General features: G+C 43.1%; 1 protein-coding gene across 1 annotated transcript; it reads right to left on the bottom strand.

Moving 5' to 3' along the window:
• On the bottom strand, positions 1–23,921 carry LOC121377081 (failed axon connections homolog). The gene is made up of 6 exons (XM_041504947.1): positions 23,752–23,921; positions 19,039–19,171; positions 18,441–18,640; positions 10,689–10,888; positions 7,291–7,404; positions 1–1,723 (listed from the first exon to the last, which is right to left on the bottom strand). Exons 1-6 carry the CDS (start codon positions 23,859–23,861, stop codon positions 1,584–1,586), a joined length of 897 nt encoding a protein of 298 aa, XP_041360881.1. The 5' UTR covers positions 23,862–23,921; the 3' UTR covers positions 1–1,583.
• Between the last annotated feature and the right edge of the window lie 1,789 nt (positions 23,922–25,710).

Raw genomic sequence — 25,710 nt, 5'->3', positions numbered from 1 at the left:
TTTATTCTTATATATATTCTTTATTGCATTAGGCCAACTGGCCCTTGAGCATACAAAATAACATTAAGTAAATACATTATAAAACAGGAGGTGTATATATACATGCATTTCATTATATAAATGCTAACAATGTAATAATAATAAGAGGATAAGCTAATTAATACAACACAATTAAATACTTTAGGATATAGACACACACAAATAATATTAATATTATACATGAGTTATGCTGGAGAAGCTTTAAATTAATTATATAATATATTATTTCGGTGTTGAAATGCTCTATAGCAAAACAGAGCTAGTTTCCTCAATAACTGAACACTTTCACTGTTACATAATTGAATAAATTTAAACATACTAGGATTTCTTGTATAAAATTCAGGAATATATCTTCTACGAATGGTATTATAAACAGGACACATAAGTATAAAATGGTATTCGTCTTCAATAACGAATGTATGTGCATCTAAACTGATGTCTGTACATCTAAACTGATGTCATTCGAGTTTGACGTCATTTCCATTCAACAAGACACGGCGTCACATATTCTTACGCCATTTCAATATCGGGTAATGGCTGACTGGAATTAAAGTTGCGTATACAGTTTACAAAAACACGTTGTATTATGTTAAGATTATATGATAAAGAGATTAATACCCTAGTGTGTTTAGGTATCATCAATATCATATATTAGGAATAAAAATAATGTGTGCGCCGAGCAATACAAGCACTGAAAATAGTTCTTGTGCTACACTCAATGATGACGTCATCAATACTCACAATAAACATTTCTGCTCAAAACTTAAAATTGTCCAGGCTATGTTCATTATCAGCTAACGGTAAGGGAACTAATATACACTGAACAAGCAGACGCGATATAGGTGGCGAACACGTCTGAATTACCGACTCCATTGTGCTGTACTTTCGTACATGAACGAAATTAATATTAGCAAGTAAACATTAAAAACACGAAATGTCGTGATGCCCACTGTAGGCATGTATACACGCATGGTCAGTTATGACGCAAATGCAGGGCCGTAGCTAGGATTTTTTGTTTGTGAGGGCAACTGAGTAGTTAATAGTCTAAAACTGCTTAAACGGTTAAGAAGATAATTTTAAAATGTGGTGACGAATTAAAAATAAACGCAAGGTATTCATATCACTAAACATATTAAATGTGAATCCCTCCCCTCACTGCTGCTGATTGCTGAGACGTCAGTGTTTGCTCTCTGGAGGAAGGACAACAACCCATATTGTTAAGACATCAGTGTTTTCTCTCTGGAGGAAGGACGACAACCCATATTGTTAAGACATCAGTGTTTTCTCTCCGGAGGAAGGACGACAACCCATATTGTTAAGACATCAGTGTTTTCTCTCCGGAGGAAGGACGACAACCCATATTGTTAAGACATCAGTGTTTTCTCTCCGGAGGAAGGACAACAACCCATATTGTTACGACATCAGTGTTTTCTCTCCGGAGGAAGGACAACAACCCATATTTCAATGTATTAGTAGTATCGCTACAATCTTTATATACATGGTACTCGGTCTCCCTCTGTACAGTTCCGGAACCGCTCCTGGTGCTAGGGTCTGAATACTTCCTCCCTGATAACCGTTTTTCTGCCGACACCAGAGAACTTCCCGTGAGTGATTTTGTCATCCCAGTCTGGCCAATATAGAGTCTTTATTCTGTCACAGTAGTTTATCAGCTTGGGGAATTTCTCTGTTAAAATAAACAATTAGAACTGACATATAGTATATAGATTTAACTATGTCACAGTACTTGACTAGTTTGGAGTTTCTCTTTTAAAATAACAATAAAACTGAAACATAGTATATAGATTTTACTATGTCACAGTACCTGACTAGTTTGGAGTTTCTCTGTTAAAATAAACAATAAAACTGAAACATAGTATATAGATTTTACTATGTCACAGTACCTGACTAGTTTGGAGTTTCTCTGTTAAAATAAACAATAAAACTGAAATATAGTATATAGATTTTACTATGTCACAGTACCTGACTAGTTTGGAGTTTCTCTGTAGCAAAACCCGGCTTATAGTAATTCATGTCCTAGATACAGGAACTACCGTCGGTGCAGTCGTTAATCGACCTCTGACATAGCACAGAGATTTTATTCTAAACAATTTGTGAATTTCTCTGTTAAAATAGGCAATGAATGGTAAAATATAGTATAGAGATTGTATTATCCACTTAGTTCAGTCAGTATAGTACAGAGATTGTATTATCCACTTATTTCAGTCAGTATAGTATAGAGATTGTATTATCCACGTAGTTCAGTCAGTATAGTATAGAGATTGTATTATCCACGTAGTTCAGTCAGTATAGTATAGAGATTGTATTATCCACGTAGTTCAGTCAGTATAGTATATATATTGTATTATCCACGTAGTTCAGTCAGTATAATATAGAGATTGTATTATCCACTTAGTTCAGTCAGTATAGTATAGAGATTGTATTATCCACGTAGTTCAGTCAGTATAGTATAGAGATTGTATTATCCACTTAGTTCAGTCAGTATAGTACAGAGATTGTATTATCCACGTAGTTCAGTCAGTGTCGTACTTTCAATGATATCGTACATGCTTCAGGTGACATAGTAAATGTTCAGTGACAAGTTCAAATTAAGGAAGAAAGAAAATGTTTTATTTAACGAAGCACTCAACACATTTTATTTACAGTTATATGGCGTCAGACATATGGTTGAGGACCACACAGATATTGACAGAGGAAGCCCGCTGTCGCCAATTCATGGGCTACTTTTTTCGATTAGCAGCATAACATATTTTATAAGCGCAATCCCACAGACAGGATAGTAAATACCACGGCCTTTGTTATACTAGTTGTGGAGCACTGGCTGGAACGAGACATAGACCAATGGGCCCGCACCAGGCGAGTGCTATACCACTGCGCTACGTCCCGCTCCTAGTTGCATAGATGCACTGAATGCATGAAACAAGGGTTGATGTCAACTCCTCTCACCACTGCCACGCATCCTAGCTAGTTGAAGAGAAACAACATAGATGCACTGAATGCATGAAACAAGGGTTGATGTCAACTCCTCTCACCACTAAGACGCATCCTAGCTAGTTGAAGAGAAACAACATAGATGCACTGAATACATCAAACAAGGGTTGATGTCAACTCCTCTCACCGCTGCCATGCATCCTAGCTAGTTGAAGAGAAACAACATAGATGCACTGAATGCATCAAACAAGGGTTGATGTCAACTCCTCTCACCGCTGCCACGCATCCTAGCTAGTTGACGAGAAACAACATAGATGCACTGAATGCATCAAACAAGGGTTGATGTCAACTCCTCTCACCGCAAGCCACGCATCCTAGCTAGTTGAAGAGAAACAACATAGATGCACTGAATGCATGAAACAAGGGTTGATGTCAACTCCTCTCACCACTAAGACGCATCCTAGCTAGTTGAAGAGAAACAACATAGATGCACTGAATGCATCAAACAAGGGTTGATGTCAACTCCTCTCACCGCTGCCACGCATCCTAGCTAGTTGAAGAGAAACAACATAGATGCACTGAATGCATGAAACAAGGGTTGATGTCAACTCCTCTCACCACTAAGACGCATCCTAGCTAGTTGAAGAGAAACAACATAGATGCACTGAATGCATCAAACAAGGGTTGATGTCAACTCCTCTCACCGCTGCCACGCATCCTAGCTAGTTGAAGAGAAACAACATAGATGCACTGAATGCATGAAACAAGGATTGATGTCAACTCCTCTCACCACTAAGACGCATCCGACCTAGTTGAAGAGAAACAACATAGATGTACTGAATGCATCAAACAAGGGTTGATGTCAACTCCTCTCACCGCTGCAACGCATCCTAGCCAGTTGAAGAGAAACAATATATACTCTTCAAAAGAAGAAACGCAAAACCACATTGTCGTAACATTTGGAGAATTGATTTAATTATTGAATGGTGAGTCCGATAATTACCAAATGTTGCAGGATTGTTCACAATTCACTCTAGTCCATTGTGAGTAAGTGATAGGACACACCACCAAGGTCAAGGTCATCTGGAGTCAATACCGGGTGTGGCCTCCGCGTGTGTTGACAACTGCCTGGCACCGCCTGCCCATTGAAGCAACCAGAGTACGGATGACGTCCCAGGGGATGGTGGCCCACTCGGCCTGCAAGGCTGCTGCCAGCTCGGGCAGGGTCTGGGGCTGTGGTTGTCGCTGTCGGAGGCGTCGGTCCAAATCGTCCCATAGATGCTCAATTGGGTTCAAATCCGGTGATATCGATGGCCAAGGAAGGACATTAATGTTGTTGTTCTGTAGGAAAGCCGTTGTGAGACGTGCTGTGTGAGGCCTGGCGTTGTCATGTTGGAACACTGCGTTGGCGTTGGCCATAACTGGAACGATGTGTGGCCGGAGGATCTGGTCAATGTAGCCCTGTGCATTCAGGTTGCCCTGCACGTGGACCAGGTCAGTTCTGCCAGTGTGTGAGATGGCTGCCCACACCATGACACTATCCCCGCCGAATCTGTCCACTTCCTGCACGCAGTTTGCCGTATAACGTTCACCACGACGCCTATACACGCGACATCTTCCATCATGACGTTGGAGCAGAAATCGGGACTCGCCACTGAACCACACCTGTCTCCATCGCAGTTGAGGCCATTGTCGATGAATCTGGCACCACTGCAGTCGGAGTCGACGGTGTTGTGGTGTTAAGATGACACCTCGAACTGGACGTCTGGCACGAATTCCTACCTCACGTAGGCGGTTCCGTACGGTCTGGTCGGATATCCTGCGCAAACCTGGTATTGCTGCGGCTGTGGAGGTGGCAGTAGTCAATCGTTCCCGAAGGTGGCGTACCCGGATGTAGCGGTCCTGCCCGGGGGTAGTGACCCGTGGTCGACCGGATCTAGGGAGGTCACGTGTTGATCCATGTTGCTGGTAACGTTCCCACAGTCTGGAGATGGTGCTTGGGGACACATGGAATGCCCTGGCAACGGCCGTTCTGGATTCGCCTGCGTCTAGTCGGCCGATGGCATTGTTTCTCTGCGGTTCACTGAGACGTGGCATGTCCTGGATTGTCAACTGTCGGCCAGATACAGAGGCCAGGCAAGCGAACACCCTGCACTTTTATACTGTCGGTGTTAATGTTGCACGTGCAGACAACGCACGTGCAGTGGTGACATGGTTTGCACGTGGCTGCGTTTTTGCGAATATTCACATTTTGGAACTTTATTGTACAGTAGCTGCGTTTTATCGAATGTAACCGTGGGAATGTGTTTGGGACATGCAATGACCTTATATTCACAAAGCATGAACCGGTAGGAAACATAAAATCGGAGTTATAACCCATTTGTACCCTTTTGCGTTTCTTTTTTTGAAGAGTATAGATGCACTGAATGCATGAAGCAAGGGTTGATGTCAACTCCTCTCACCGCTGCCACGCATCCTAGCCAGTTGAAGAGAAACAGCATAGATGTACTGAATGCATGAAACAAGGGTTGATGTCAACTCCTCTCATCACTGCCACGCATCCTAGCTAGTTGAAGAGGAACAACATAGATGTACTGAATGCATGAAACAAGGGTTGATGTCAACTCCTCTCATCACTGCCACGCATCCTAGCTAGTTGAAGAGGAACAGCATAGATGTACTGAATGCATGAAACAAGGGTTGATGTCAACTCCTCTCACCACTGCCACGCATCCCAGCTAGTTGAAGAGAAACAACATAGATGTACTGAATGCATCAAACAAGGGTTGATTTCAACTCCTCTCACGACTGCCACGCATCCTAGCTAGTTGAAGAGAAACAACATAGATGTACTGAATGCATGAAACAATGGTTGATGTCAACTCCTCTCACCACTAAGACGCATCCTAGCTAGTTGAAGAGAAACAACATAGATGCACTGAATGCATCAAACAAGGGTTGATGTCAACTCCTCTCACCGCTGCCACGCATCCTAGCTAGTTGAAGAGAAACAACATAGATGCACTGAATGCATGAAACAAGGGTTGATGTCAACTCCTCTCACCACTAAGACGCATCCTAGCTAGTTGAAGAGTAACAACATAGATGTACTGAAGTACATGAAACAAGTGTTGATGTCAGCTCCTCTCACCACTGCCACGCATCCTAGCCAGTTGAAGAGAAACAACATAGATGTACTGAATGCATGAAACAAGGGTTGATGTCAACTCCTCTCACCACTGCCATGTATCCGAGCTAGTTGAAGAGAAACAACATAGATGCACTGAATGCATGAAACAAGGGTTGATGTCAACTCCTCTCATCACTGCCACGCATCCTAGCCAGTTGAAGAGAAACAACATAGATGTACTGATTGCATCAAACAAGGGTTGATGTCAACTCCTCTCACCACTAAGACGCATCCTAGCTAGTTGAAGAGAAACAACATAGATGTACTGATTGCATCAAACAAGGGTTGATGTCAACTCCTCTCACCACTGCCATGTATCCTAGCTAGTTGAAGAGTAACAACATAGATGTACGGAATGCATCAAAGGGTTGATGTCAACTCCTCTCACCACTGCCACGCGTCCTAGCTAGTTGAAGAGAAACAACATAGATGTACTGATTGCATCAAACAAGGGTTGATGTCAACTCCTCTCACCACTGCCACGCATCCTAGCTAGTTGAAGAGAAACAACATAGATGTACTGAATGCATCAAACAAGGGTTGATGTCAACTCCTCTCACCAATGCCACGCATCCTAGGTATTTGATGTTGTGTGTACAATTATGGGTACCGGCTTCAGTGATGTAGTGGTTAATTCATCCGACATAAGGCTGGTAGGTACTGGGTTCGCAGCCCGGTATTGGCTAATTCAGAGCGAATTTTAACGACTCAGTGGGTAGATGTAAGACCGCTACACCGACTTCGGTCTCATTAACCACTAACAACTAAGCCACTGTACTGGACAGTCAGCCCAAATAGCTTAGCTGTTTTCCCAGGACAGCGTGCTTGAATCTTAATTGGATACAAGCACAAAAATAAGTTAAAATGAATGAAAAAAAATAACTGTTTTATTTACGCTTATATGACGTCAGACATATGGTTAAGGACCACAGAGATATTGAGAGATGAAACTCGCTGTCGCCACTTCATGGGCTACTCATTTCGACTAGCAGCAAGGGATCTTTTATATGCACCATCCCACAGACAGGGTAGTACATCATACCACGGCCTATATATATATATATATATGGAGTATTCTTATAGTCAGTATAGAGTATCATTGTATTTCTTACCAAACACTTTTTCTGGTTTCAAGCCACGTAGGTTGTAGCGAAACTGGCAGAACATACCAAACAGGCAGCAATCCACTTCAGTCGGCGTGTCTCCAAACATAAACATCTTATCATCTACAGAGAGAAACAGAAAAAGAAACAAAACAATATATATAGTGAATACCCCTATAAACCAGGCTTTTTACTTGTTCCCATGCGTGAATTCAAAGTAATTTGTCTGATCCTTTACTACTTTCCTAGCACGTGATTGCTGATGATGTACGACCGTATTAAAATACAAATCATAAATCATTCCCAGTCTGGAGCTGGACGCGGTATGACATGTTTGTTTCGCTTGTGCATTACTGCACGTGCTTTCGTGTCTGTATGCCCGAGCCTGACCTAGCAGCATTGGAAGATTGACCGCCTCACTCTAAGAAGAAATAGGAAACGGGGTCGGCCCCTATTACTCTTTTCTAGACTGCTTTGTTTTATACTGATACCATCTCGTATTCTCCGGAGTTCGGACCCGTCCACACCACTATACCAACCCATGATGACTGGACTATACCCTAGTCTGATTCTCTCTCTCGTTCAGACGGATCCGGCTTCTCAAGATCTGTATTTCAGCACAGCACTACACCTTCAACGTCTAATGACTGTCAATCTAGGGGTTTTCTTAACGGGATGCAACCCATCTCGTCCCTACAAGTTGTGCACCCTAACGGCCTTAACGAGGCCACTCACATATAGATCGAATTTTAAACTTTTAGATCTTCGTTCAAAAGTTTATGTCTAAATTACTTTCTCTTGTTCAAATTATGTAAATATTCGGCCGAGCAGTCAATTCTTTTTATTTGTGGATTAAAAAAAAAATTCTATTGCCTTTTTTTTTACTAATTGCTATTTTCAACGTACTACCCATTTTCAACTGTACCACCACCCCTTTCTGTCCCGCACCCAGTCACTGGCGAAGTCGGGAGAGACGTGCTTGAAACTTAATTGGATATAGGCACGTTACTATGTAATCCAATCCAATCCAATCCAAAGTACGTATGTTTTAGCAATCAACTTTTGATCGATGCTTTTAAGTAAGTGAACCGGCCTCGTGGCGCAGTGGTTAGGCCATCGGACTATAGGCTGGTAGGTACAGGGTTCGCAGCCCAGTACCGGCTCCCACCCAGAGCGAGTTCGTAAGGGCTCATTGGGTAGGTGTAAGGCCACTACACGGTTTTCTCTCACAAACCACTAACTAAATAACAACTAACACACTGTCCTGGAGAGAGAGCCCAGATAGCTGAGGTGTGTGCCCAGGAAAGCGTGCTGGAACCTTAATTGCATATAAGCAGGAAAATGAGTGATTAAATTAGAATACATAACATGTATCCAATTAAGCATAGCCTCAATCAACGTCTGATTGCAGATTAAATACGAAAGCAACAGATCTACAGAATTAAGCATGGCCTTACACCATAGGCAATATAGGTCTATACGATACCTGTACATAGGTAGGTAGACGAATATCAGTAAACATGACGCCAGCTCCCTTGACGCGCCATATCCATGCTTGTCGAGTCATCGTGTTGTAACTACAGTTAGACAAATAGCAGTAAACACGACGCCAGATGCTCTTGACGCGCCATATCCATGCTTGTCGAGTCATCGTGTTAATATACATAGGTAGTTAGACGAATACCAGTAAACATGACGCCAGCTGCCCTTGACGCGCCATATCCATGCTTGTCGAGTCATCGTGTTAATATACATAGGTAGTTAGACGAATACCAGTAAACATGACGCCAGATGCCCTTGACGCGCTATATTCATGCTTGTCGAGTCATCGTGTTAATATACATAGGTAGTTAGACGAATACCAGTAAACATGACACCAGCTGCCATTGACACGCCATATCCATGCTTGTCGAGTCATTGTACTGTGTGTCCACAACTAGAAGTTATCCAATGTAATCATTGGACCGTATGTGTAATTTGGAAATCTCGTTTGTGTAATTTTGGAATCTCGTATGTGTATATTTTGGAATCTCGTATGTGTATATTAAGAATCTCGTATGTGTAATTTGGGAATCTCGTATGTGTAATTTGGGAATCTCGTATGTGTAATTCGGGAATCTCGTATGTGTAATTCGGGAATTACCGGCAAGGTGTGCTAAAAATGGCGGCATGCTGTGGACTCGCGGTACCTGTCAGTAGCCATCGGATCATTCTATGATGGTATTTACGAACGTTTCAATCTTATTTATTTTATTGTATTTTCGGCTAATCTAATCTCTTTTATAAATTAAACTAACATACAAGCTTCATATAACTGACAAATAAATCGGATATTGATACTATTAAAAGTGATTTTAATACGGCCGAGATTACAGGGTCGATATTACCGAAGTCCGAAGTTACCGAAGTCCGATATTACCGAAGTCCGAAGTTACCAATAGTTACATATTTAACGGACACGTCAATAAAACGTTTAAAGGGACATTACTGAGTTTGCTGCATTGTAAGACGTTTCCGACTAATAAAATGTTTCTACGATTAAACTTACATATTAAATATATTTTCTTGTTTAGAATATTAGTGTCTGTATATTCAATGTGTTTCTGGTCGTCTTAATATAATTTTGTAAGAAGCCCAAACTGGATTTTGTCGGCAAAATTTTTTTTTTAGGAAATGAAATGAAATTTACCCTAGTACAACTATTAGAACGATCACAAATAGAGATTATTATACGAGCTTGTGTGTCGTCCTGACATAAGTTTCGTAACATCAGTACGACTCACACGCGAATGTAATAATTTCTTTATTATGCATATTATTATTGTGGTTTTTTTTTATGAATAACAAGACCCACCTCAAAATGTATCAGCCACAACTAGAAGGAGACGACGAAATGACGTCACATTTCAAATGCACAGTCCGAGCTAGGACTGGAGAAGCAACGTCATGTTATTACGTCGCTTCCCAAAATTACGTCATTACAATTGTTATTACACGTGTGCTTCGTATGATTATTATTAACTCGGTTATGCTGAACCATATGGATAATAAACACGTTTCATACACAGCCGCTAATATTTTATGCAGAAAAATATATTTAATATGTAATTGCAATCTTTAAAAAGTCTCAGTTAGTCGATAACATCTTAAAAATTGCAGCAAGCTCAGGAATGTCCCTTTAAATATTTACAAGAAAAATAATCAAATAAAATGTGACATAAATGTACTATATTTTCCTTCTATTACATAGCTGATTGGTACTAATAGTAAACACGAACTACGTTTTGATTGGATAGGAAATAATTTAACGTGCACGTTCAGGGCAAGCTGTCGTTCAGGGTCAGTACGTCCGTCCAACACAGGAGGAACGTTATGGAGGGAAAAGATGTGGACTGAAATACGATTACCTAGGAAATCTGCTATAGCTGTCAGGTCGGCCTCCATAATGCGGTCCACTTCTTCAACAGAGTGCCGGCCCGTGCCTTGGGCCCAGGCAGCCTTCCGCACAGCTCGACTGATCATCCAGAAGACAAAGAACGGAATTCCTAGCGATTTCTTCACAAGAGACCTGTCATCTGGGTACACCCACCGATACAGAGCTAGAGACCTACAAATACAGGTATAAACCCACTGATACCAAACTAGAGAACAAAAAATACATATATACACCCACCGATAAAGAAATAGAGACCTACACATACAGGTATACACCCACCGATACAGAACTAGAGACCTACAAATACAGGTATACACCCACCGATACAGAACTAGAGACCTACAAATACAGGCATACACCCACCGATACAGAACTAGAGACCTACAAATACAGGCATACACCCACCGATACAGAGCTACATACCTACAAATACAGGCATACACCCACCGATACAGAGCTAGATACCTACAAATACAGGTATACACCCACCGATACAGAGCTAGAGACCTACACATACAGGTATACACCCACCAATACAGAACTAGAGACCTACAAATACAGGTATACACCCACCGATACAGAACTAGAGACCTACAAATACAGCCATACACCCACCGATACAGAGCTAGAGACCTACAAATACAGGTATACACCCACCGATACAGAGCTAGAGACCTACAAATACAGGTATACACCCACCGATACATAACTACAGACCTACACATACAGGTATACACCCACCGATACAGAACTACAGACCTACACATACAGGTATACACCCACCGATACAGATCTACAGACCTAGACATACAGGTATACACCCACCGATACAGATCTAGAAACCTACAAATACAGGTATACACCCACCGATACAGAACTAGATACCTACAAATACAAGTATAAACCCACCGATACAGAACTAGATACCTACAAATACAAGTATACACCCACCGATACAGAGCTAGATACCTACAAATACAGGTGTACAAACACCGATACAGAACTAGAGACCTACAAATACAGGTATACACCCACCGATACAGAACTAGATACCTACAAATACAAGTATACACCCACCGATACAGAGCTAGATACCTACAAATACAGGTCTACACCCACCGATACAGAGCTAGATACCTACAAATACAGGTCTACACCCACCGATACAGAACTAGATACCTACAAATACAGGTATACACCCACCGATACAGAACTAGATACCTACAAATACAGGTATACACCCACCGATACAGAACTAGATACCTACAAATACAGGTCTACACCCACCGATACAGAACTAGATACCTACAAATACAGGTATACACCCACCGATACAGAACTAGATACCTACAAATACAGGTATACACCCACCGATACAGAACTAGATACCTACAAATACAGGTATACACCCACCGATACAGAACTAGATACCTACAAATAAAAGTATACACCCACCGATACAGAACTAGATACCTACAAATACAGGCATACACCCACCGATACAGAACTAGATACATACAAATACAAGTATACACCCACCGATACAGAACTAGATACCTACAAGTACAGGTCTACACCCACCGATACAGAACTAGAGACCTACAAATACAGGCATACACCCACCGATACAGAGCTAGAGACCTACAAATACAGGTATACACCCACCGATACAGAGCTAGAGACCTACAAATACAGGTATACACCCACCGATACATAACTAGAGACCTACAAATACAAGTATACACCCACCGATACAGAACTACAGACCTACAAATACAGGTATACATCCACCGATACAGAACTAGAGACCTACAAATACAGGTATACACCCACCGATACATAACTACAGACCTACAAATACAAGTATACACCCACCGATACATAACTACAGACCTACAAATACAGGTATACACCCACCGATACAGAACTAGATACCTACAAATACAGGCATACACCCACCGATACAGAACTAGATACCTACAAATACAAGTATACACCCACCGATACAGAACTAGATACCTACAAGTACAGGTCTACACCCACCGATACAGAACTAGAGACCTACAAATACAGGCATACACCCACCGATACAGAGCTAGAGACCTACAAATACAGGTATACACCCACCGATACAGAGCTAGAGACCTACAAATACAGGTATACACCCACCGATACATAACTACAGACCTGCAAATACAAGTATACACCCACCGATACATAACTACAGACCTACAAATACAGGTATACACCCACCGATACAGAACTAGAGACCTACAAATACAGGTATACACCCACCGATACATAACTACAGACCTACAAATACAGGTATACACCCACCGATACATAACTACAGACCTACAAATACAGGTATACACCCACCGATACAGAACTAGAGAGACCTACAAATACAGGTATACACCCACCGATACATAACTACAGACCTACAAATACAGGTATACACCCACCGATACATAACTACAGACCTACAAATACAGGTATACACCCACCGATACATAACTACAGACCTACAAATACAGGTATACACCCACCGATACAGAACTACAGACCTACACATACAGGTCTACACCCACCGATACAGAGCTAGAGACCTACAAATACAGCCATACACCCACCGATACAGAGCTAGAGACCTACAAATACACCCACCGATACAGAACTAGATACCTACAAATACACCCACCGATACAGAACTAGAGACCTACAAATACAGGTATACACCCACCGATACAGAGCTAGAGACCTACAAATACAGCCATACACCCACCGATACAGAGCTAGAGACCTACAAATACAGCCATACACCCACCGATACAGAGCTAGAGACCTACACATACAGGTCTACACCCACCGATACAGAACTAGAGACCTACAAATACAGCCATACACCCACCGATACAGAGCTAGAGACCTACAAATACACCCACCGATACAGAACTAGATACCTACAAATACACCCACCGATACAGAACTAGATACCTACAAATACACCCACCGATACAGAACTAGATACCTACAAATACACCCACCGATACAGAACTAGATACCTACAAATACACCCACCGATACAGAACTACAGACCTACACATACAGGTCTACACCCACCGATACAGAGCTAGAGACCTACACATACAGGTCTACACCCACCGATACAGAGCTAGAGACCTACACATACAGGTCTACACCCACCGATACAGAGCTAGAGACCTACACATACAGGTCTACACCCACCGATACAGAGCTAGAGACCTACAAATACAGGTCTACACCCACCGATACAGAGCTAGAGACCTACAAATACAGGTCTACACCCACCGATACAGAGCTAGAGACCTACAAATACAGGTCTACACCCACCGATACAGAGCTAGAGACCTACAAATACAGGTCTACACCCACCGATACAGAACTAGAGACCTACACATACAGGCATACACCCACCGATACAGAGCTAGAGACCTACAAATACAGGCATACACCCACCTATACAGAGCTAGAGACCTACACATACAGGTCTACACCCACCGATACAGAGCTAGAGACCTACACATACAGGCATACACCCACCGATACAGAGCTAGAGACCTACAAATACAGGCATACACCCACCGATACAGAGCTAGAGACCCACCCATACAAGTATTCACCCACCCATACAAGTATACACCCACCCATACAGGTATTCACCCACCGATACAGGTATACACCCACCCATACAGGTATACACCCACCCATACAGGTATACACCCACCCAAACAGGTATACACCCACCCAAACAGGTATTCACCCACCCAAACAGGTATTCACCCACCCAAACAGACCTTCCGTTGGGAGGTATTCACCCACCGATATTCACCCACCCATACAGGCATACACCCACCGATACAGGCATACACCCACCCATACAGGCATTCACCCGCCGATACAGGTATACACCCATCCATACAGGTATACACCCACCCATACAGGTATACACCTACCCAAACAGGTATTCACCCACCCAAACAGGTATTCACCCACCCATACAGGTATACACCCACCCATACAGGTATACACCCACCCATACAGGTATACACCCACCCAAACAGGTATTCACCCACCCAAACAGGTATTCACCCACCCATACAGGTATACACCCACCGATACAGGTATACACCCACCCATACAGGTATTCACCCACCCATACAGGTATTCACCCACCCATACAAGTATTCACCCACCCATACAAGTATTCACCCACCCATACAGGTATTTCCTATGCCGGGGTTCATATCGTTTTCTTATTAGGGCAAATTATTTTAATAGGACCAACAATGAGGTTAACTGTTAGTGAAGGTTACAGACGACCAAGTGCTTGTTACGCTAATTGAAGTTTTAAACATTCTAAAGTACTCGATACATTTACACAATATTTAATTGATGAAAATAATTCATTTAGTTCTAGACTATGTCGCAGGACTATGTCGCATTTTACATTGTCAGTCTGTTATATAACAATATCTAGAATATGTTCGTTTTACAAATAGTTATATTCATTGTTCATTTATTGTATAAACATCTGAAGGACAAAACCAGTATCCACGAAGAAACCCGTATCTCTGAACAATGCAAAGTGGAATGGGCAGTTTGGTAAATATGAGGGATTGCCACTTTCAATGAGATCCTTTATTGGACAATACAAAACAAAAGAGAAAGTTTGTTTTGTTTAACGACACCTCTAGAGCACATTGATTTATTTGTCATCGGCTATTGAATGTCAAACGTATGGGACATTTTACACATAGTCTTAGAGAAGAAACCCGCTAAATTTGTTTCGTTAGTAGCAATGGATCTTTTATATTGACCATCCCACAGACAGGATAGCACATACCACGGCCTTTGATATACCAGTCGTGGTGCACTGGCTGGAATGAGAAATAGCCCAATGAGCCCTCCTACGGGGATCGATCCCAGACCGACGGCTGATCAAACGAGCGCTTTTCCACTGGGCTACGTCCCTCCCCTTATTGGACAATAGATTCTTCCTGCAGCGCTCCATTCGATGACGTATGTTCCAGTTTTAGAGGATAACACACCTTTTATTATTGGACAATACATTCTTCCTGCAGCGCTCCATTCGATGACGTATGTTCCAGTTTTAGAGGATAACACACCTTTTATTATTGGACAATACATTCTTCCTGCAGCGCTCCATTCGATGACGTATGTTACAGTTTTAGAGGATAACACACCTTTTATTATTGGACAATACATTCTTCCTACAGCGCTCCATTCGATGACGTATGTTACAGTTTTAGAGGATAACACCTTTTATTATTGGACAATACATTCTTCCTGCAGCGCTCCATTCGATGACGTATGTTACAGTTTTAGAGGATAACACCTTTTATTATTGGACAATAGATTCTTCCTGCAGCGCTCCATTCGATGACGTATGTTAAAGTTTTAGAGGATAACACCTTTTATTATTGGACAATACATTCTTCCTGCAGCGCTCCATTCGATGACGTATGTTCCAGTTTTAGAGGATAACACACCTTTTATTATTGGACAATACATTCTTCCTGCAGCGCTCCATTCGATGACGTATGTTCCAGTTTTAGAGGATAACACACCTTTTATTATTGGACAATACATTCTTCCTGCAGCGCTCCATTCGATGACGTATGTTCCAGTTTTAGAGGATAACACACCTTTTATTATTGGACAATACATTCTTCCTGCAGCGCTCCATTCGATGACGTATGATACAGTTTTAGAGGATAACACCTTTTATTATTGGACAATACATTCTTCCTGCAGCGCTCCATTCGATGACGTATGTTCCAGTTTTAGAGGATAACACCTTTTATTATTGGACAATACATTCTTCCTGCAGCGCTCCATTCGATGACGTATGTTCCAGTTTTAGAGGATAACACCTTTTATTATTGGACAATACATTCTTCCTGCAGCGCTCCATTCGATGACGTATGATACAGTTTTAGAGGATAACACCTTTTATTATTGGACAATACATTCTTCCTGCAGCGCTCCATTCGATGACGTATGTTCCAGTTTTAGAGGATAACACACCTTTTATTATTGGACAATACATTCTTCCTGCAGCGCTCCATTCGATGACGTATGTTCCAGTTTTAGAGGATAACACACCTTTTATTATTGGACAATAGATTCTTCCTGCAGCGCTCCATTCGATGACGTATGATACAGTTTTAGAGGATAACACACCTTTTATTATTGGACAATAGATTCTTCCTGCAGCGCTCCATTCGATGACGTATGTTCCAGTTTTAGAGGATAACACCTTTTATTATTGGACAATACATTCTTCCTGCAGCGCTCCATTCGATGACGTATGTTACAGTTTTAGAGGATAACACACCTTTTATTATTGGACAATACATTCTTCCTGCAGCGCTCCATTCGATGACGTATGTTCCAGTTTTAGAGGATAACACACCTTTTATTATTGGACAATACATTCTTCCTGCAGCGCTCCATTCGATGACGTATGTTCCAGTTTTAGAGGATAACACACCTTTTATTATTGGACAATAGATTCTTCCTGCAGCGCTCCATTCGATGACGTATGTTACAGTTTTAGAGGATAACACCTTTTATTATTGGACAATACATTCTTCCTGCAGCGCTCCATTCGATGACGTATGTTACAGTTTTAGAGGATAACACACCTTTTATTTGGTGACCTGGGTCCGTTCCACAGAGCGATCTTAGCACTAAGACTACCTTCAGTGCAGACGGTGATCTTAGGGGTAATATCGATTCGTGTAACGTGGCCCTGAAGTACAGTTCCATGCGTCAATATTTCATGTGTTTGCTTTTAAGGTTTATACTACCAAATCAAAATGCCATAGACGCCAATAGTAACATATGTGGCTAAAGCTCCTACCTGCAACGTATGAATCGATATATACACCGCAGATATTAATACTACTACCCCTCACCCTTAAAATAAAACAGAACAAGGGATAAGATGTTAATTTCTGACATAACGCACAAAATGTGAGTACTTTTTTAAATGAAACCCAATACCTGTTTCACCCACAAAGCTACTTGACACAGTGGTACTAGTTGTTATACAACAAACAAACACTCACATTTGTCAACAGTGCAGGACTTGTGGTATTAACTGCTATTAAACGTTATGTGCACCTCGAACGTTCACTCAGCCGAAAGTTATTTGAATTTGTACTACCGTAAAGGGAAATTCCTGAGTTTGGTGCAATGTTTAAGATGTTATCGACTAACAGACTTTTTTACTATTGTAATTACATATTAAATATATTTTTCTGCATAAAATATTAGCTTCCGTATATTAAACGTGTTTGTGATCGTTCTAAAAAAAAAAAATTTTTTATTACATACGAAATTATTGAAGACAAAATCCAGTTTGGGCTCCTTACAAATATTTAGACGACCAGAAACACACTGAATATACAGACACTGATATTTCATACAAGAAAATATATTTAATATGTAAGTTTAATCGTAGAAATATTTTATTAGTCGGAAACATCTTACAATGCAGCAAACTCAGGAATGTCCCTTCGATTTACTGAATACAACAGAAAAGCGAATATACCGATGAATCAGCAAAACGAATATACTGATGATCAGAACTACGACCTTCGCCTTGATTAGAAAAATCAACAAACGACTTCCGCTTGTTTGCGCTGCTCACCAATACAAGGTTCCCTCCTCGACCATCTTCTCGAAGGCTCTGGCCACCGCTCTCTGTTGACGACTGAGATTTGCGTTGAGGTCCACTCCGAACTTGTCGTTGAGGTAGTCCACGCAGAACGCAGAGTCAGCCACGTCGTCGTCGTTGTACTGTATCCACGGCGTCTTCCCCTTCGACGACATCTTCAACGAGTGCACACTCTGGAATACAAACGGTTTTATTACTCCGCAAAAACAAATGTTTTCGTCATGATCAAATTAATTATCAAAACAACATCATCACCGACATCAACATCATCACCACAATCATCATCGTTCTCATCATAATCATCACCACCACTACGATCATTATCACAACCACACTCATCATAATTATCACCATAATCATCATAATTAACACCACAATTAAATTCACAAACTTTCTTATGATCATTTATCTTCATCACAATCACTACTGCCATCAAAGAGAGAGAGAGAGAGAGAGAGAGAGATACAGAGATACAGAGAGAGAGAGAGAGAGAGAGAGAGAGAGAGAGAGAGAGAGAGAGAGAGAGAGAGAGAGAGACGGGGGGGGGGGGGGGTAAATTAGATGTGTTTACCTGGTAGGGTATTTTCGCCATCCTGAGAAAAGTTTCTAATTTGAGCGGGAAAGGCGACATGCTTGGTGCGTACGGGCCGCGTCCGACCTGACGTAATATGACAAGGTCACGTGGGTTGGCTTCCCGTGCTGCTCTGTACGAATGACGAAAAAACAAACAATATCACAGGTGCGTGTGCAGTGGGGGATAAAGCTCGGGGTGCGCAGTGAGCACCACCTCTCGAATTTGGAAATCTTACAATGGAGAAATAATGTGATGGTGAGCTTGCCATAGATCCTGGCCAGGATTTTCTAATACCACGTCTAAAAGGTTATTGGCCAAGACTGAATGGGGAGCAGATCGAACGGATATGCTTCTACTCTATCGATGACGATCTTTAGTTAGGTCTAAACTTTATTGTGTACGGTATGGGTCAGCATGCAAGTCGTACTTGCAGATGCTAGATGATATACATGAATGAATGAATGAATGGATGGTTAACGACACAAACATGATCCTATACATAACCAGGGACTTGGGTTTTGTCTTGCTGCTTTCGGGGCATCTCCTGTAGAGAGCTTGTACGTTGATGCACACGAACACAGTTTAGGTGCTAGACGTGCAAAGCTTTTTTTCTGTGGTAAGTTACTAAGATTAAACCAATGCGCCTCCCCCCTCCTCCCCACCTCCCAGAAACATCAACTTCTGTGTTTGTGTGGGCAGGGTTAATGCTTAGATTGTATTTGTTATCGTTTAGCTGAACTGATCTGTTCTATCTTGTTGAGACGCAGACCCAGAGAGAGAGAGAGAGAGAGAGAGAGAGAGAGAGAGAGAGAGAGAGAGACAGAGAGAGAGAGAGAGAGACAGAGAGAGAGAGAGAGAGCGAAAGATGACTGTGTACTGGAAATGCAGTATGTAACACGGACCTGTTGCTATTCCCTTTAGTGGGGGAGATATGATAATACCGTGGTGTTTTTGGAGGATAATTGCCCTATGGTTGACAGAAGTTACCTTTAGCACTGCCACCCAATCTTAATGCTAGGGTTAGGGTACAGGACAAGACTATTTATTTCCAAGCCTATCAAGAATAACGAGGACCAGCCTCTCCCCGTGTCAAAAGGACGCAATACGGTCTCCAGACGTTAAGGGTACATATTAATAGAGCTGGGCGGTATTGAAATTTGAGGTTCGGTATCGGTATTTTGGGGTTATTTCGAGCGCTATTTTCGGTATACTCGGCTTTAAAGGGACATTCCTGAGTTTGCTGCAATGTTTAAGATGTTATCGACTAACAGACTTTTTAACGATTGTAATTAAATATCAAATATATTTTCTTGCATGAAATATTAGTGGCTGTATATTAAACATGTTTTTGATCGTTCTAATATTTGTACTGGATTAAATTTCGTTTTATTTCCTAAAATATATTTTTTCGTACGTACGAAATTATTTGAAGACGAAATCCAGTTTGGGCTTCTTACAAATATTAAGACGACCAGACACACATTGAATATACAGACACTGATATTCTAAACAAGAAAATATATTTAACATGTAAGTTTAATCGTAGAAATAGTTTATTAGTCAGAAACATCTTACAATGCAGCAAACTCAGGAATGTCCCTTTAAATGCATGCCTGTGTTATGGCTCACCCGCTAATTTCATCTAAATACAATTAAATTCCATACACAAGGCTCTCGTCTGATTTATACCAATCCACTTTGATATGTTATTAGTGCTTTCCGGGAAATGTTTCAACACCGAAATTTCGGTATATTGAAATTAGCTCGGTACGATAAATCGGTATTGACATAATAGCGATACCGAACGGTATATACGGTATACCGCCCAGTTATAGTACATAACTGTTTATTACGAAAAATTCGTAAAAAGTAGGAAATGAAAGCCAACATATTCCGTTCATCCATTGGTCTGCACCTGCATCTGCACCTGCACCACTGTTCAAAGTTTGTTGTGTCTAACGACACCACTAGAGTACGCTGATTTACTAATCATCGGCTATTGGTTGTCACACATTTGGTAATTTTGATATATAGTCTTAAAGAGGAACCCCGCTACATTTGTGTCCATCTTTTATATGCACCATCCCACAGACAGGATAGCTCACACCAAGGCTTTTGATGTACCAGTCGTGGTGTACTGGCTGGAGCGAGTAATAGTCCCCAGACAGACCGCATATAAAGCCAGCGCCTTGCCACTGGATGCGTCCCGCCCCCGCACACCTGTTAACGACGACACGGTGGGTTTGCCATCTATTCAGTGTGCACATACCGCTAATATACAACGTCCCGCCCCCGCACACCTGCTAACGACGACACGGTGGGTTTGCCATCTATCCAGTGTGCACATACCGCTAATATACAACGTCACGCCCCCGCACACCTGTTAACGACGACACGGTGGGTTTGCCATCTATTCAGTGTGCACATACCGCTAATATACAACGTCCCGCCCCCGCACACCTGCTAACGACGACACGGTGGGTTTGCCATCTATCCAGTGTGCACATACCGCTAATATACAACGTCACGCCCCCGCACACCTGTTAACGACGACACGGTGGGTTTGCCATCTATTCAGTGTGCACATACCGCTAATATACAACGTCACGCCCCCGCACACCTGTTAACGACGACACGGTGGGTTTGCCATCTATCCAGTGTGCACATACCGCTAATATACGTCCCGCCCCCGCACACCTGCTAACGACGACACGGTGGGTTTGCCATCTATCCAGTGTGCACATACCGCTAATATACAACGTCACGCCCCCGCACACCTGCTAACGACGACACGGTGGGTTTGCCATCTATCCAGTGTGCACATACCGCTAATATACAACGTCACGCCCCCGCACACCTGCTAACGACGACACGGTGGGTTTGCCATCTATCCAGTGTGCACATACCGCTAATATACAACGTCACGCCCCCGCACACCTGCTAACGACGACACGGTGGGTTTGCCATCTATCCAGTGTGCACATACCGCTACTATACAACGTCACGCCCCCGCACACCTGCTAACGACGACACGGTGGGTTTGCCATCTATCCAGTGTGCACATACCGCTACTATACAACGTCCCGCCCCCGCACACCTGCTAACGACGACACGGTGGGTTTGCCATCTATCCAGTGTGCACATACCGCTAATATACAACGTCACGCCCCCGCACACCTGCTGACGACGACACGGTGGGTTTGCCATCTATCCAGTGTGCACATACCGCTAATATACAACGTCACGCCCCCGCACACCTGTTGACGACGACACGGTGGGTTTGCCATCTATCCAGTGTGCACATACCGCTAATATACAACGTCCCGCCCCCGCACACCTGTTGACGACGACACGGTGGGTTTGCCATCTATCCAGTGTGCACATACCGCTACTATACAACGTCCCGCCCCCGCACACCTGTTGACGACGACACGGTGGGTTTGCCATCTATCCAGTGTGCACATACCGCTAATATACAACGTCACGCCCCCGCACACCTGTTAACGACGACACGGTGGGTTTGCCATCTATTCAGTGTGCACATACCGCTAATATACAACGTCCCGCCCCCGCACACCTGTTAACGACGACACGGTGGGTTTGCCATCTATTCAGTGTGCACATACCGCTAATATACAACGTCCCGCCCCCGCACACCTGTTAACGACGACACGGTGGGTTTGCCATCTATCCAGTGTGCACATACCGCTAATATACAACGTCCCGCCCCCGCACACCTGCTGACGACGACACGGTGGGTTTGCCATCTATCCAGTGTGCACATACCGCTAATATACAACGTCCCGCCCCCGCACACCTGCTGACGACGACACGGTGGGTTTGCCATCTATCCAGTGTGCACATACCGCTAATATACAACGTCCCGCCCCCGCACACCTGTTGACGACGACACGGTGGGTTTGCCATCTATTCAGTGTGCACATACCGCTAATATACAACGTCCCGCCCCCGCACACCTGTTGACGACGACACGGTGGGTTTGCCATCTATTCAATGTGCACATACCGCTAATATACAACGTCCCGCCCCCGCACACCTGTTAACGACGACACGGTGGGTTTGCCATCTATTCAGTGTGCACATACCGCTAATATACAACGTCCCGCCCCAGCACACCTGTTAACGACGACACGGTGGGTTTGCCATCTATTCAGTGTGCACATACCGCTAATATACAACGTCCCGCCCCAGCACACCTGTTAACGACGACACGGTGGGTTTGCCATCTATTCAGTGTGCACATACCGCTAATATACAACGTCCAGCTAAGTAGTTGCATGCAGAACACCCCCAGATCTGCACCTGCCATGAATGGTATATCAATGTCCGTGGTATGTGCTGTCCTGTTTGTGGAGAAGCTCATGTAGAAAGCACCTTGCTGCGTCGGCAGTTGTCCCCCTGCCCCCTGTCTCGTACGATTATCTCTAGTGGTGTCGTTAAACAAAACTAACTATACTTGCACCCCCTTAGAAAACGTGTTCGCCCCTTACAAAAAACAAAAAACCCACAAAAACCCTCACCCAAAACAACATAGCATGCGGGTCTACAAAAAGTGCATTGTCATGGTAAACTAAATCAGGACCATCTGTATCCCCCCACATCCCATCTCCCACCCTTTACTAAACAGTGCACACAACGTGACCCACACCGAGCGCAATATCACCGTGACATTGCCACGTGAACACTCACCGTCTGAAGAAAATCTTCTTCATCACCATGGCGACGGCAGCCGCGGCCACGACACCCCCCGCGATGTGCAGAATCTTTTTTGACGTGCTGAGATCTCTAAACGTCTCCATCGTCCGTCCGCGCGTCTGTCGATCAACTCAAGAACAAGTCGACTGCGTGAAACACAGCTAGGTCACGTGACTGTTGTGTCAGGTCAAACAACCTGCTCGTGTTCAGCGACCCAGCACGACGCTAACGTTCGCGGCCCATTTCACTGGTCCCGATATCGTTTGTTTTAAGTTAGTTTGTTCTGTTTAACGACAGCACTAGAGCACATTGCTTTGTTAATGATCATCTATTAGATTGATTTGTTAATCATCAGCTATTAGATGTTAAATGTGATAATTTTGACATGGTATTACAGACGAAACTCGTTTTTCAGTAGTACAAGGGATCTTTTATATGCACCACCCCACAGACAGGATAGCACATACCACGGCCTTTGATATACTAGTCGTGGTGCACTAGATGGAACGAGAAATGAGCCAACCGACAGGAATCGATCCCAGACCGACCGCGCATCCAGCGAACGCTTTACCACTGGGAGGCGCGGTATCCAATTAATGTTGTTGGGAGGGTGGGTGGGTTTTTGTGTCACAGATAAAAAACTATTATTAGTTGTTACTAAATGAAGGATCGAGCTGACCGTGGGTTAAGGCGAGGTACATAAAACGTCTATTAGAGCACAATGATTTATTAATCATCGGCTGTTGGATGTTAAATATTTGGTGATTTTCACAAATCGTCTTAGAAACCCTATACATTAGTAGCAAGTGATCTTTAATATGCACCATCCCACAGACAGGATAGTACATACCACTGCCTTTGATATACCAGTCTTGGTGCACTGGCTGAAACGAGAAATAACCTGATGGATCCACCGACGGAGATCGATCCTAATCGGACCGCGCGTCAAGCTTTACCACTGGGCTACATCCCACCCCTGCAGTTGTTAGAGGACTCGGACTTCACACAGCGAACCCGGGTTCGAATCGTCGCAGTGCTGCTTCATTTATCTGCTAAATTTGGACCTGCATGCGACACAAAAATAATTATATTTAGTGTTGACCACAGAGCCGAGGAGGGCGAGTCATCAAAATGAAGACTGATGGGTACTAAGTTCTCCTCCCTGTACCAGGTCCTCGCCCAGTCAGAGTGAAAGAAAGAAGTGTTTTAACGACGCACTCAACACATTTTATTTACGGTTATATGGCGTCAGACATATGGTTAAGGACCACACAGATTTTAAGAGGAAACCCGCTGTCGCCACTACATGGGCTACTCTTCCGATTAGCAGCAAGGGATCTTTTATTTGCGCTTCCCACAGGTAGGATAGCACAAACCATGGCCTTTGTTGAACCAGTTATGGATCACTGGTCGGTGCAAGTGGTTTACACCTATCCATTGAGCCTTGCGGAGCACTCACTCAGGGTTTGGAGTCGGTATCTGGATTAAAAATCCCATGCCTCGACTGGGATCCGAACCCAGTACCTACCAGCCTGTAGACCGATGGCCTACCACGACGCCACCGACGCCGGTCAGTCAGAGTGATTTCAATGACTTAATGGGCAGATGCAAGGCCACTACACCGACTTCTCTCTTACTAGCCGCTAATCCACATCCTGGACCGACAAGTATTTGAGGCTTTCCAACAGCTGGATATCAATAAAACAGTCGAGTTGAAGTGGAAATATGTGCAGGTATTCACAACAACAACCAGTAACAGACACTACACTGATCGCTTCACTAGACACCTGCCGGTTACAGTCTGCTAACAAACAAGTCCTTATAGACTTTGATCTCCTTCACCCAAACACAGAAACACATATGATGTAGATATACTGTGCAAAACATGACATTGGTGTGTGTGTATGCGTGTGTGTGCGCCTGTCTCTGTGTCTGTGTGTATGTGTGCGTATG

This window comes from Gigantopelta aegis, chromosome 7 (assembly GCF_016097555.1).
Source record: "Gigantopelta aegis isolate Gae_Host chromosome 7, Gae_host_genome, whole genome shotgun sequence".
NCBI lineage: Eukaryota > Metazoa > Mollusca > Gastropoda > Neomphalida > Peltospiridae > Gigantopelta > Gigantopelta aegis.
Note: the sequence above shows the minus strand (reverse complement) of the source record. Positions and strands in the feature narration are given on the sequence as shown.

Bases quoted from the DNA above. Each gene is read 5' to 3' on its own strand.
- LOC121377081 (XM_041504947.1), bottom strand. From the start codon at position 23,861: ATGGAGACGTTTAGAGATCTCAGCACGTCAAAAAAGATTCTGCACATC. The intron at 10,889-18,440 runs GTGAGCAGCGCA...CTGTATTTGTAG, and splicing joins GAGGAGGGAACCTTGTATTG to GTCTCTAGCTCTGTATCGGT. The intron at 1,724-7,290 runs GTAAGAAATACA...TTATTTTAACAG, and splicing joins GAAACCAGAAAAAGTGTTTG to AGAAATTCCCCAAGCTGATA.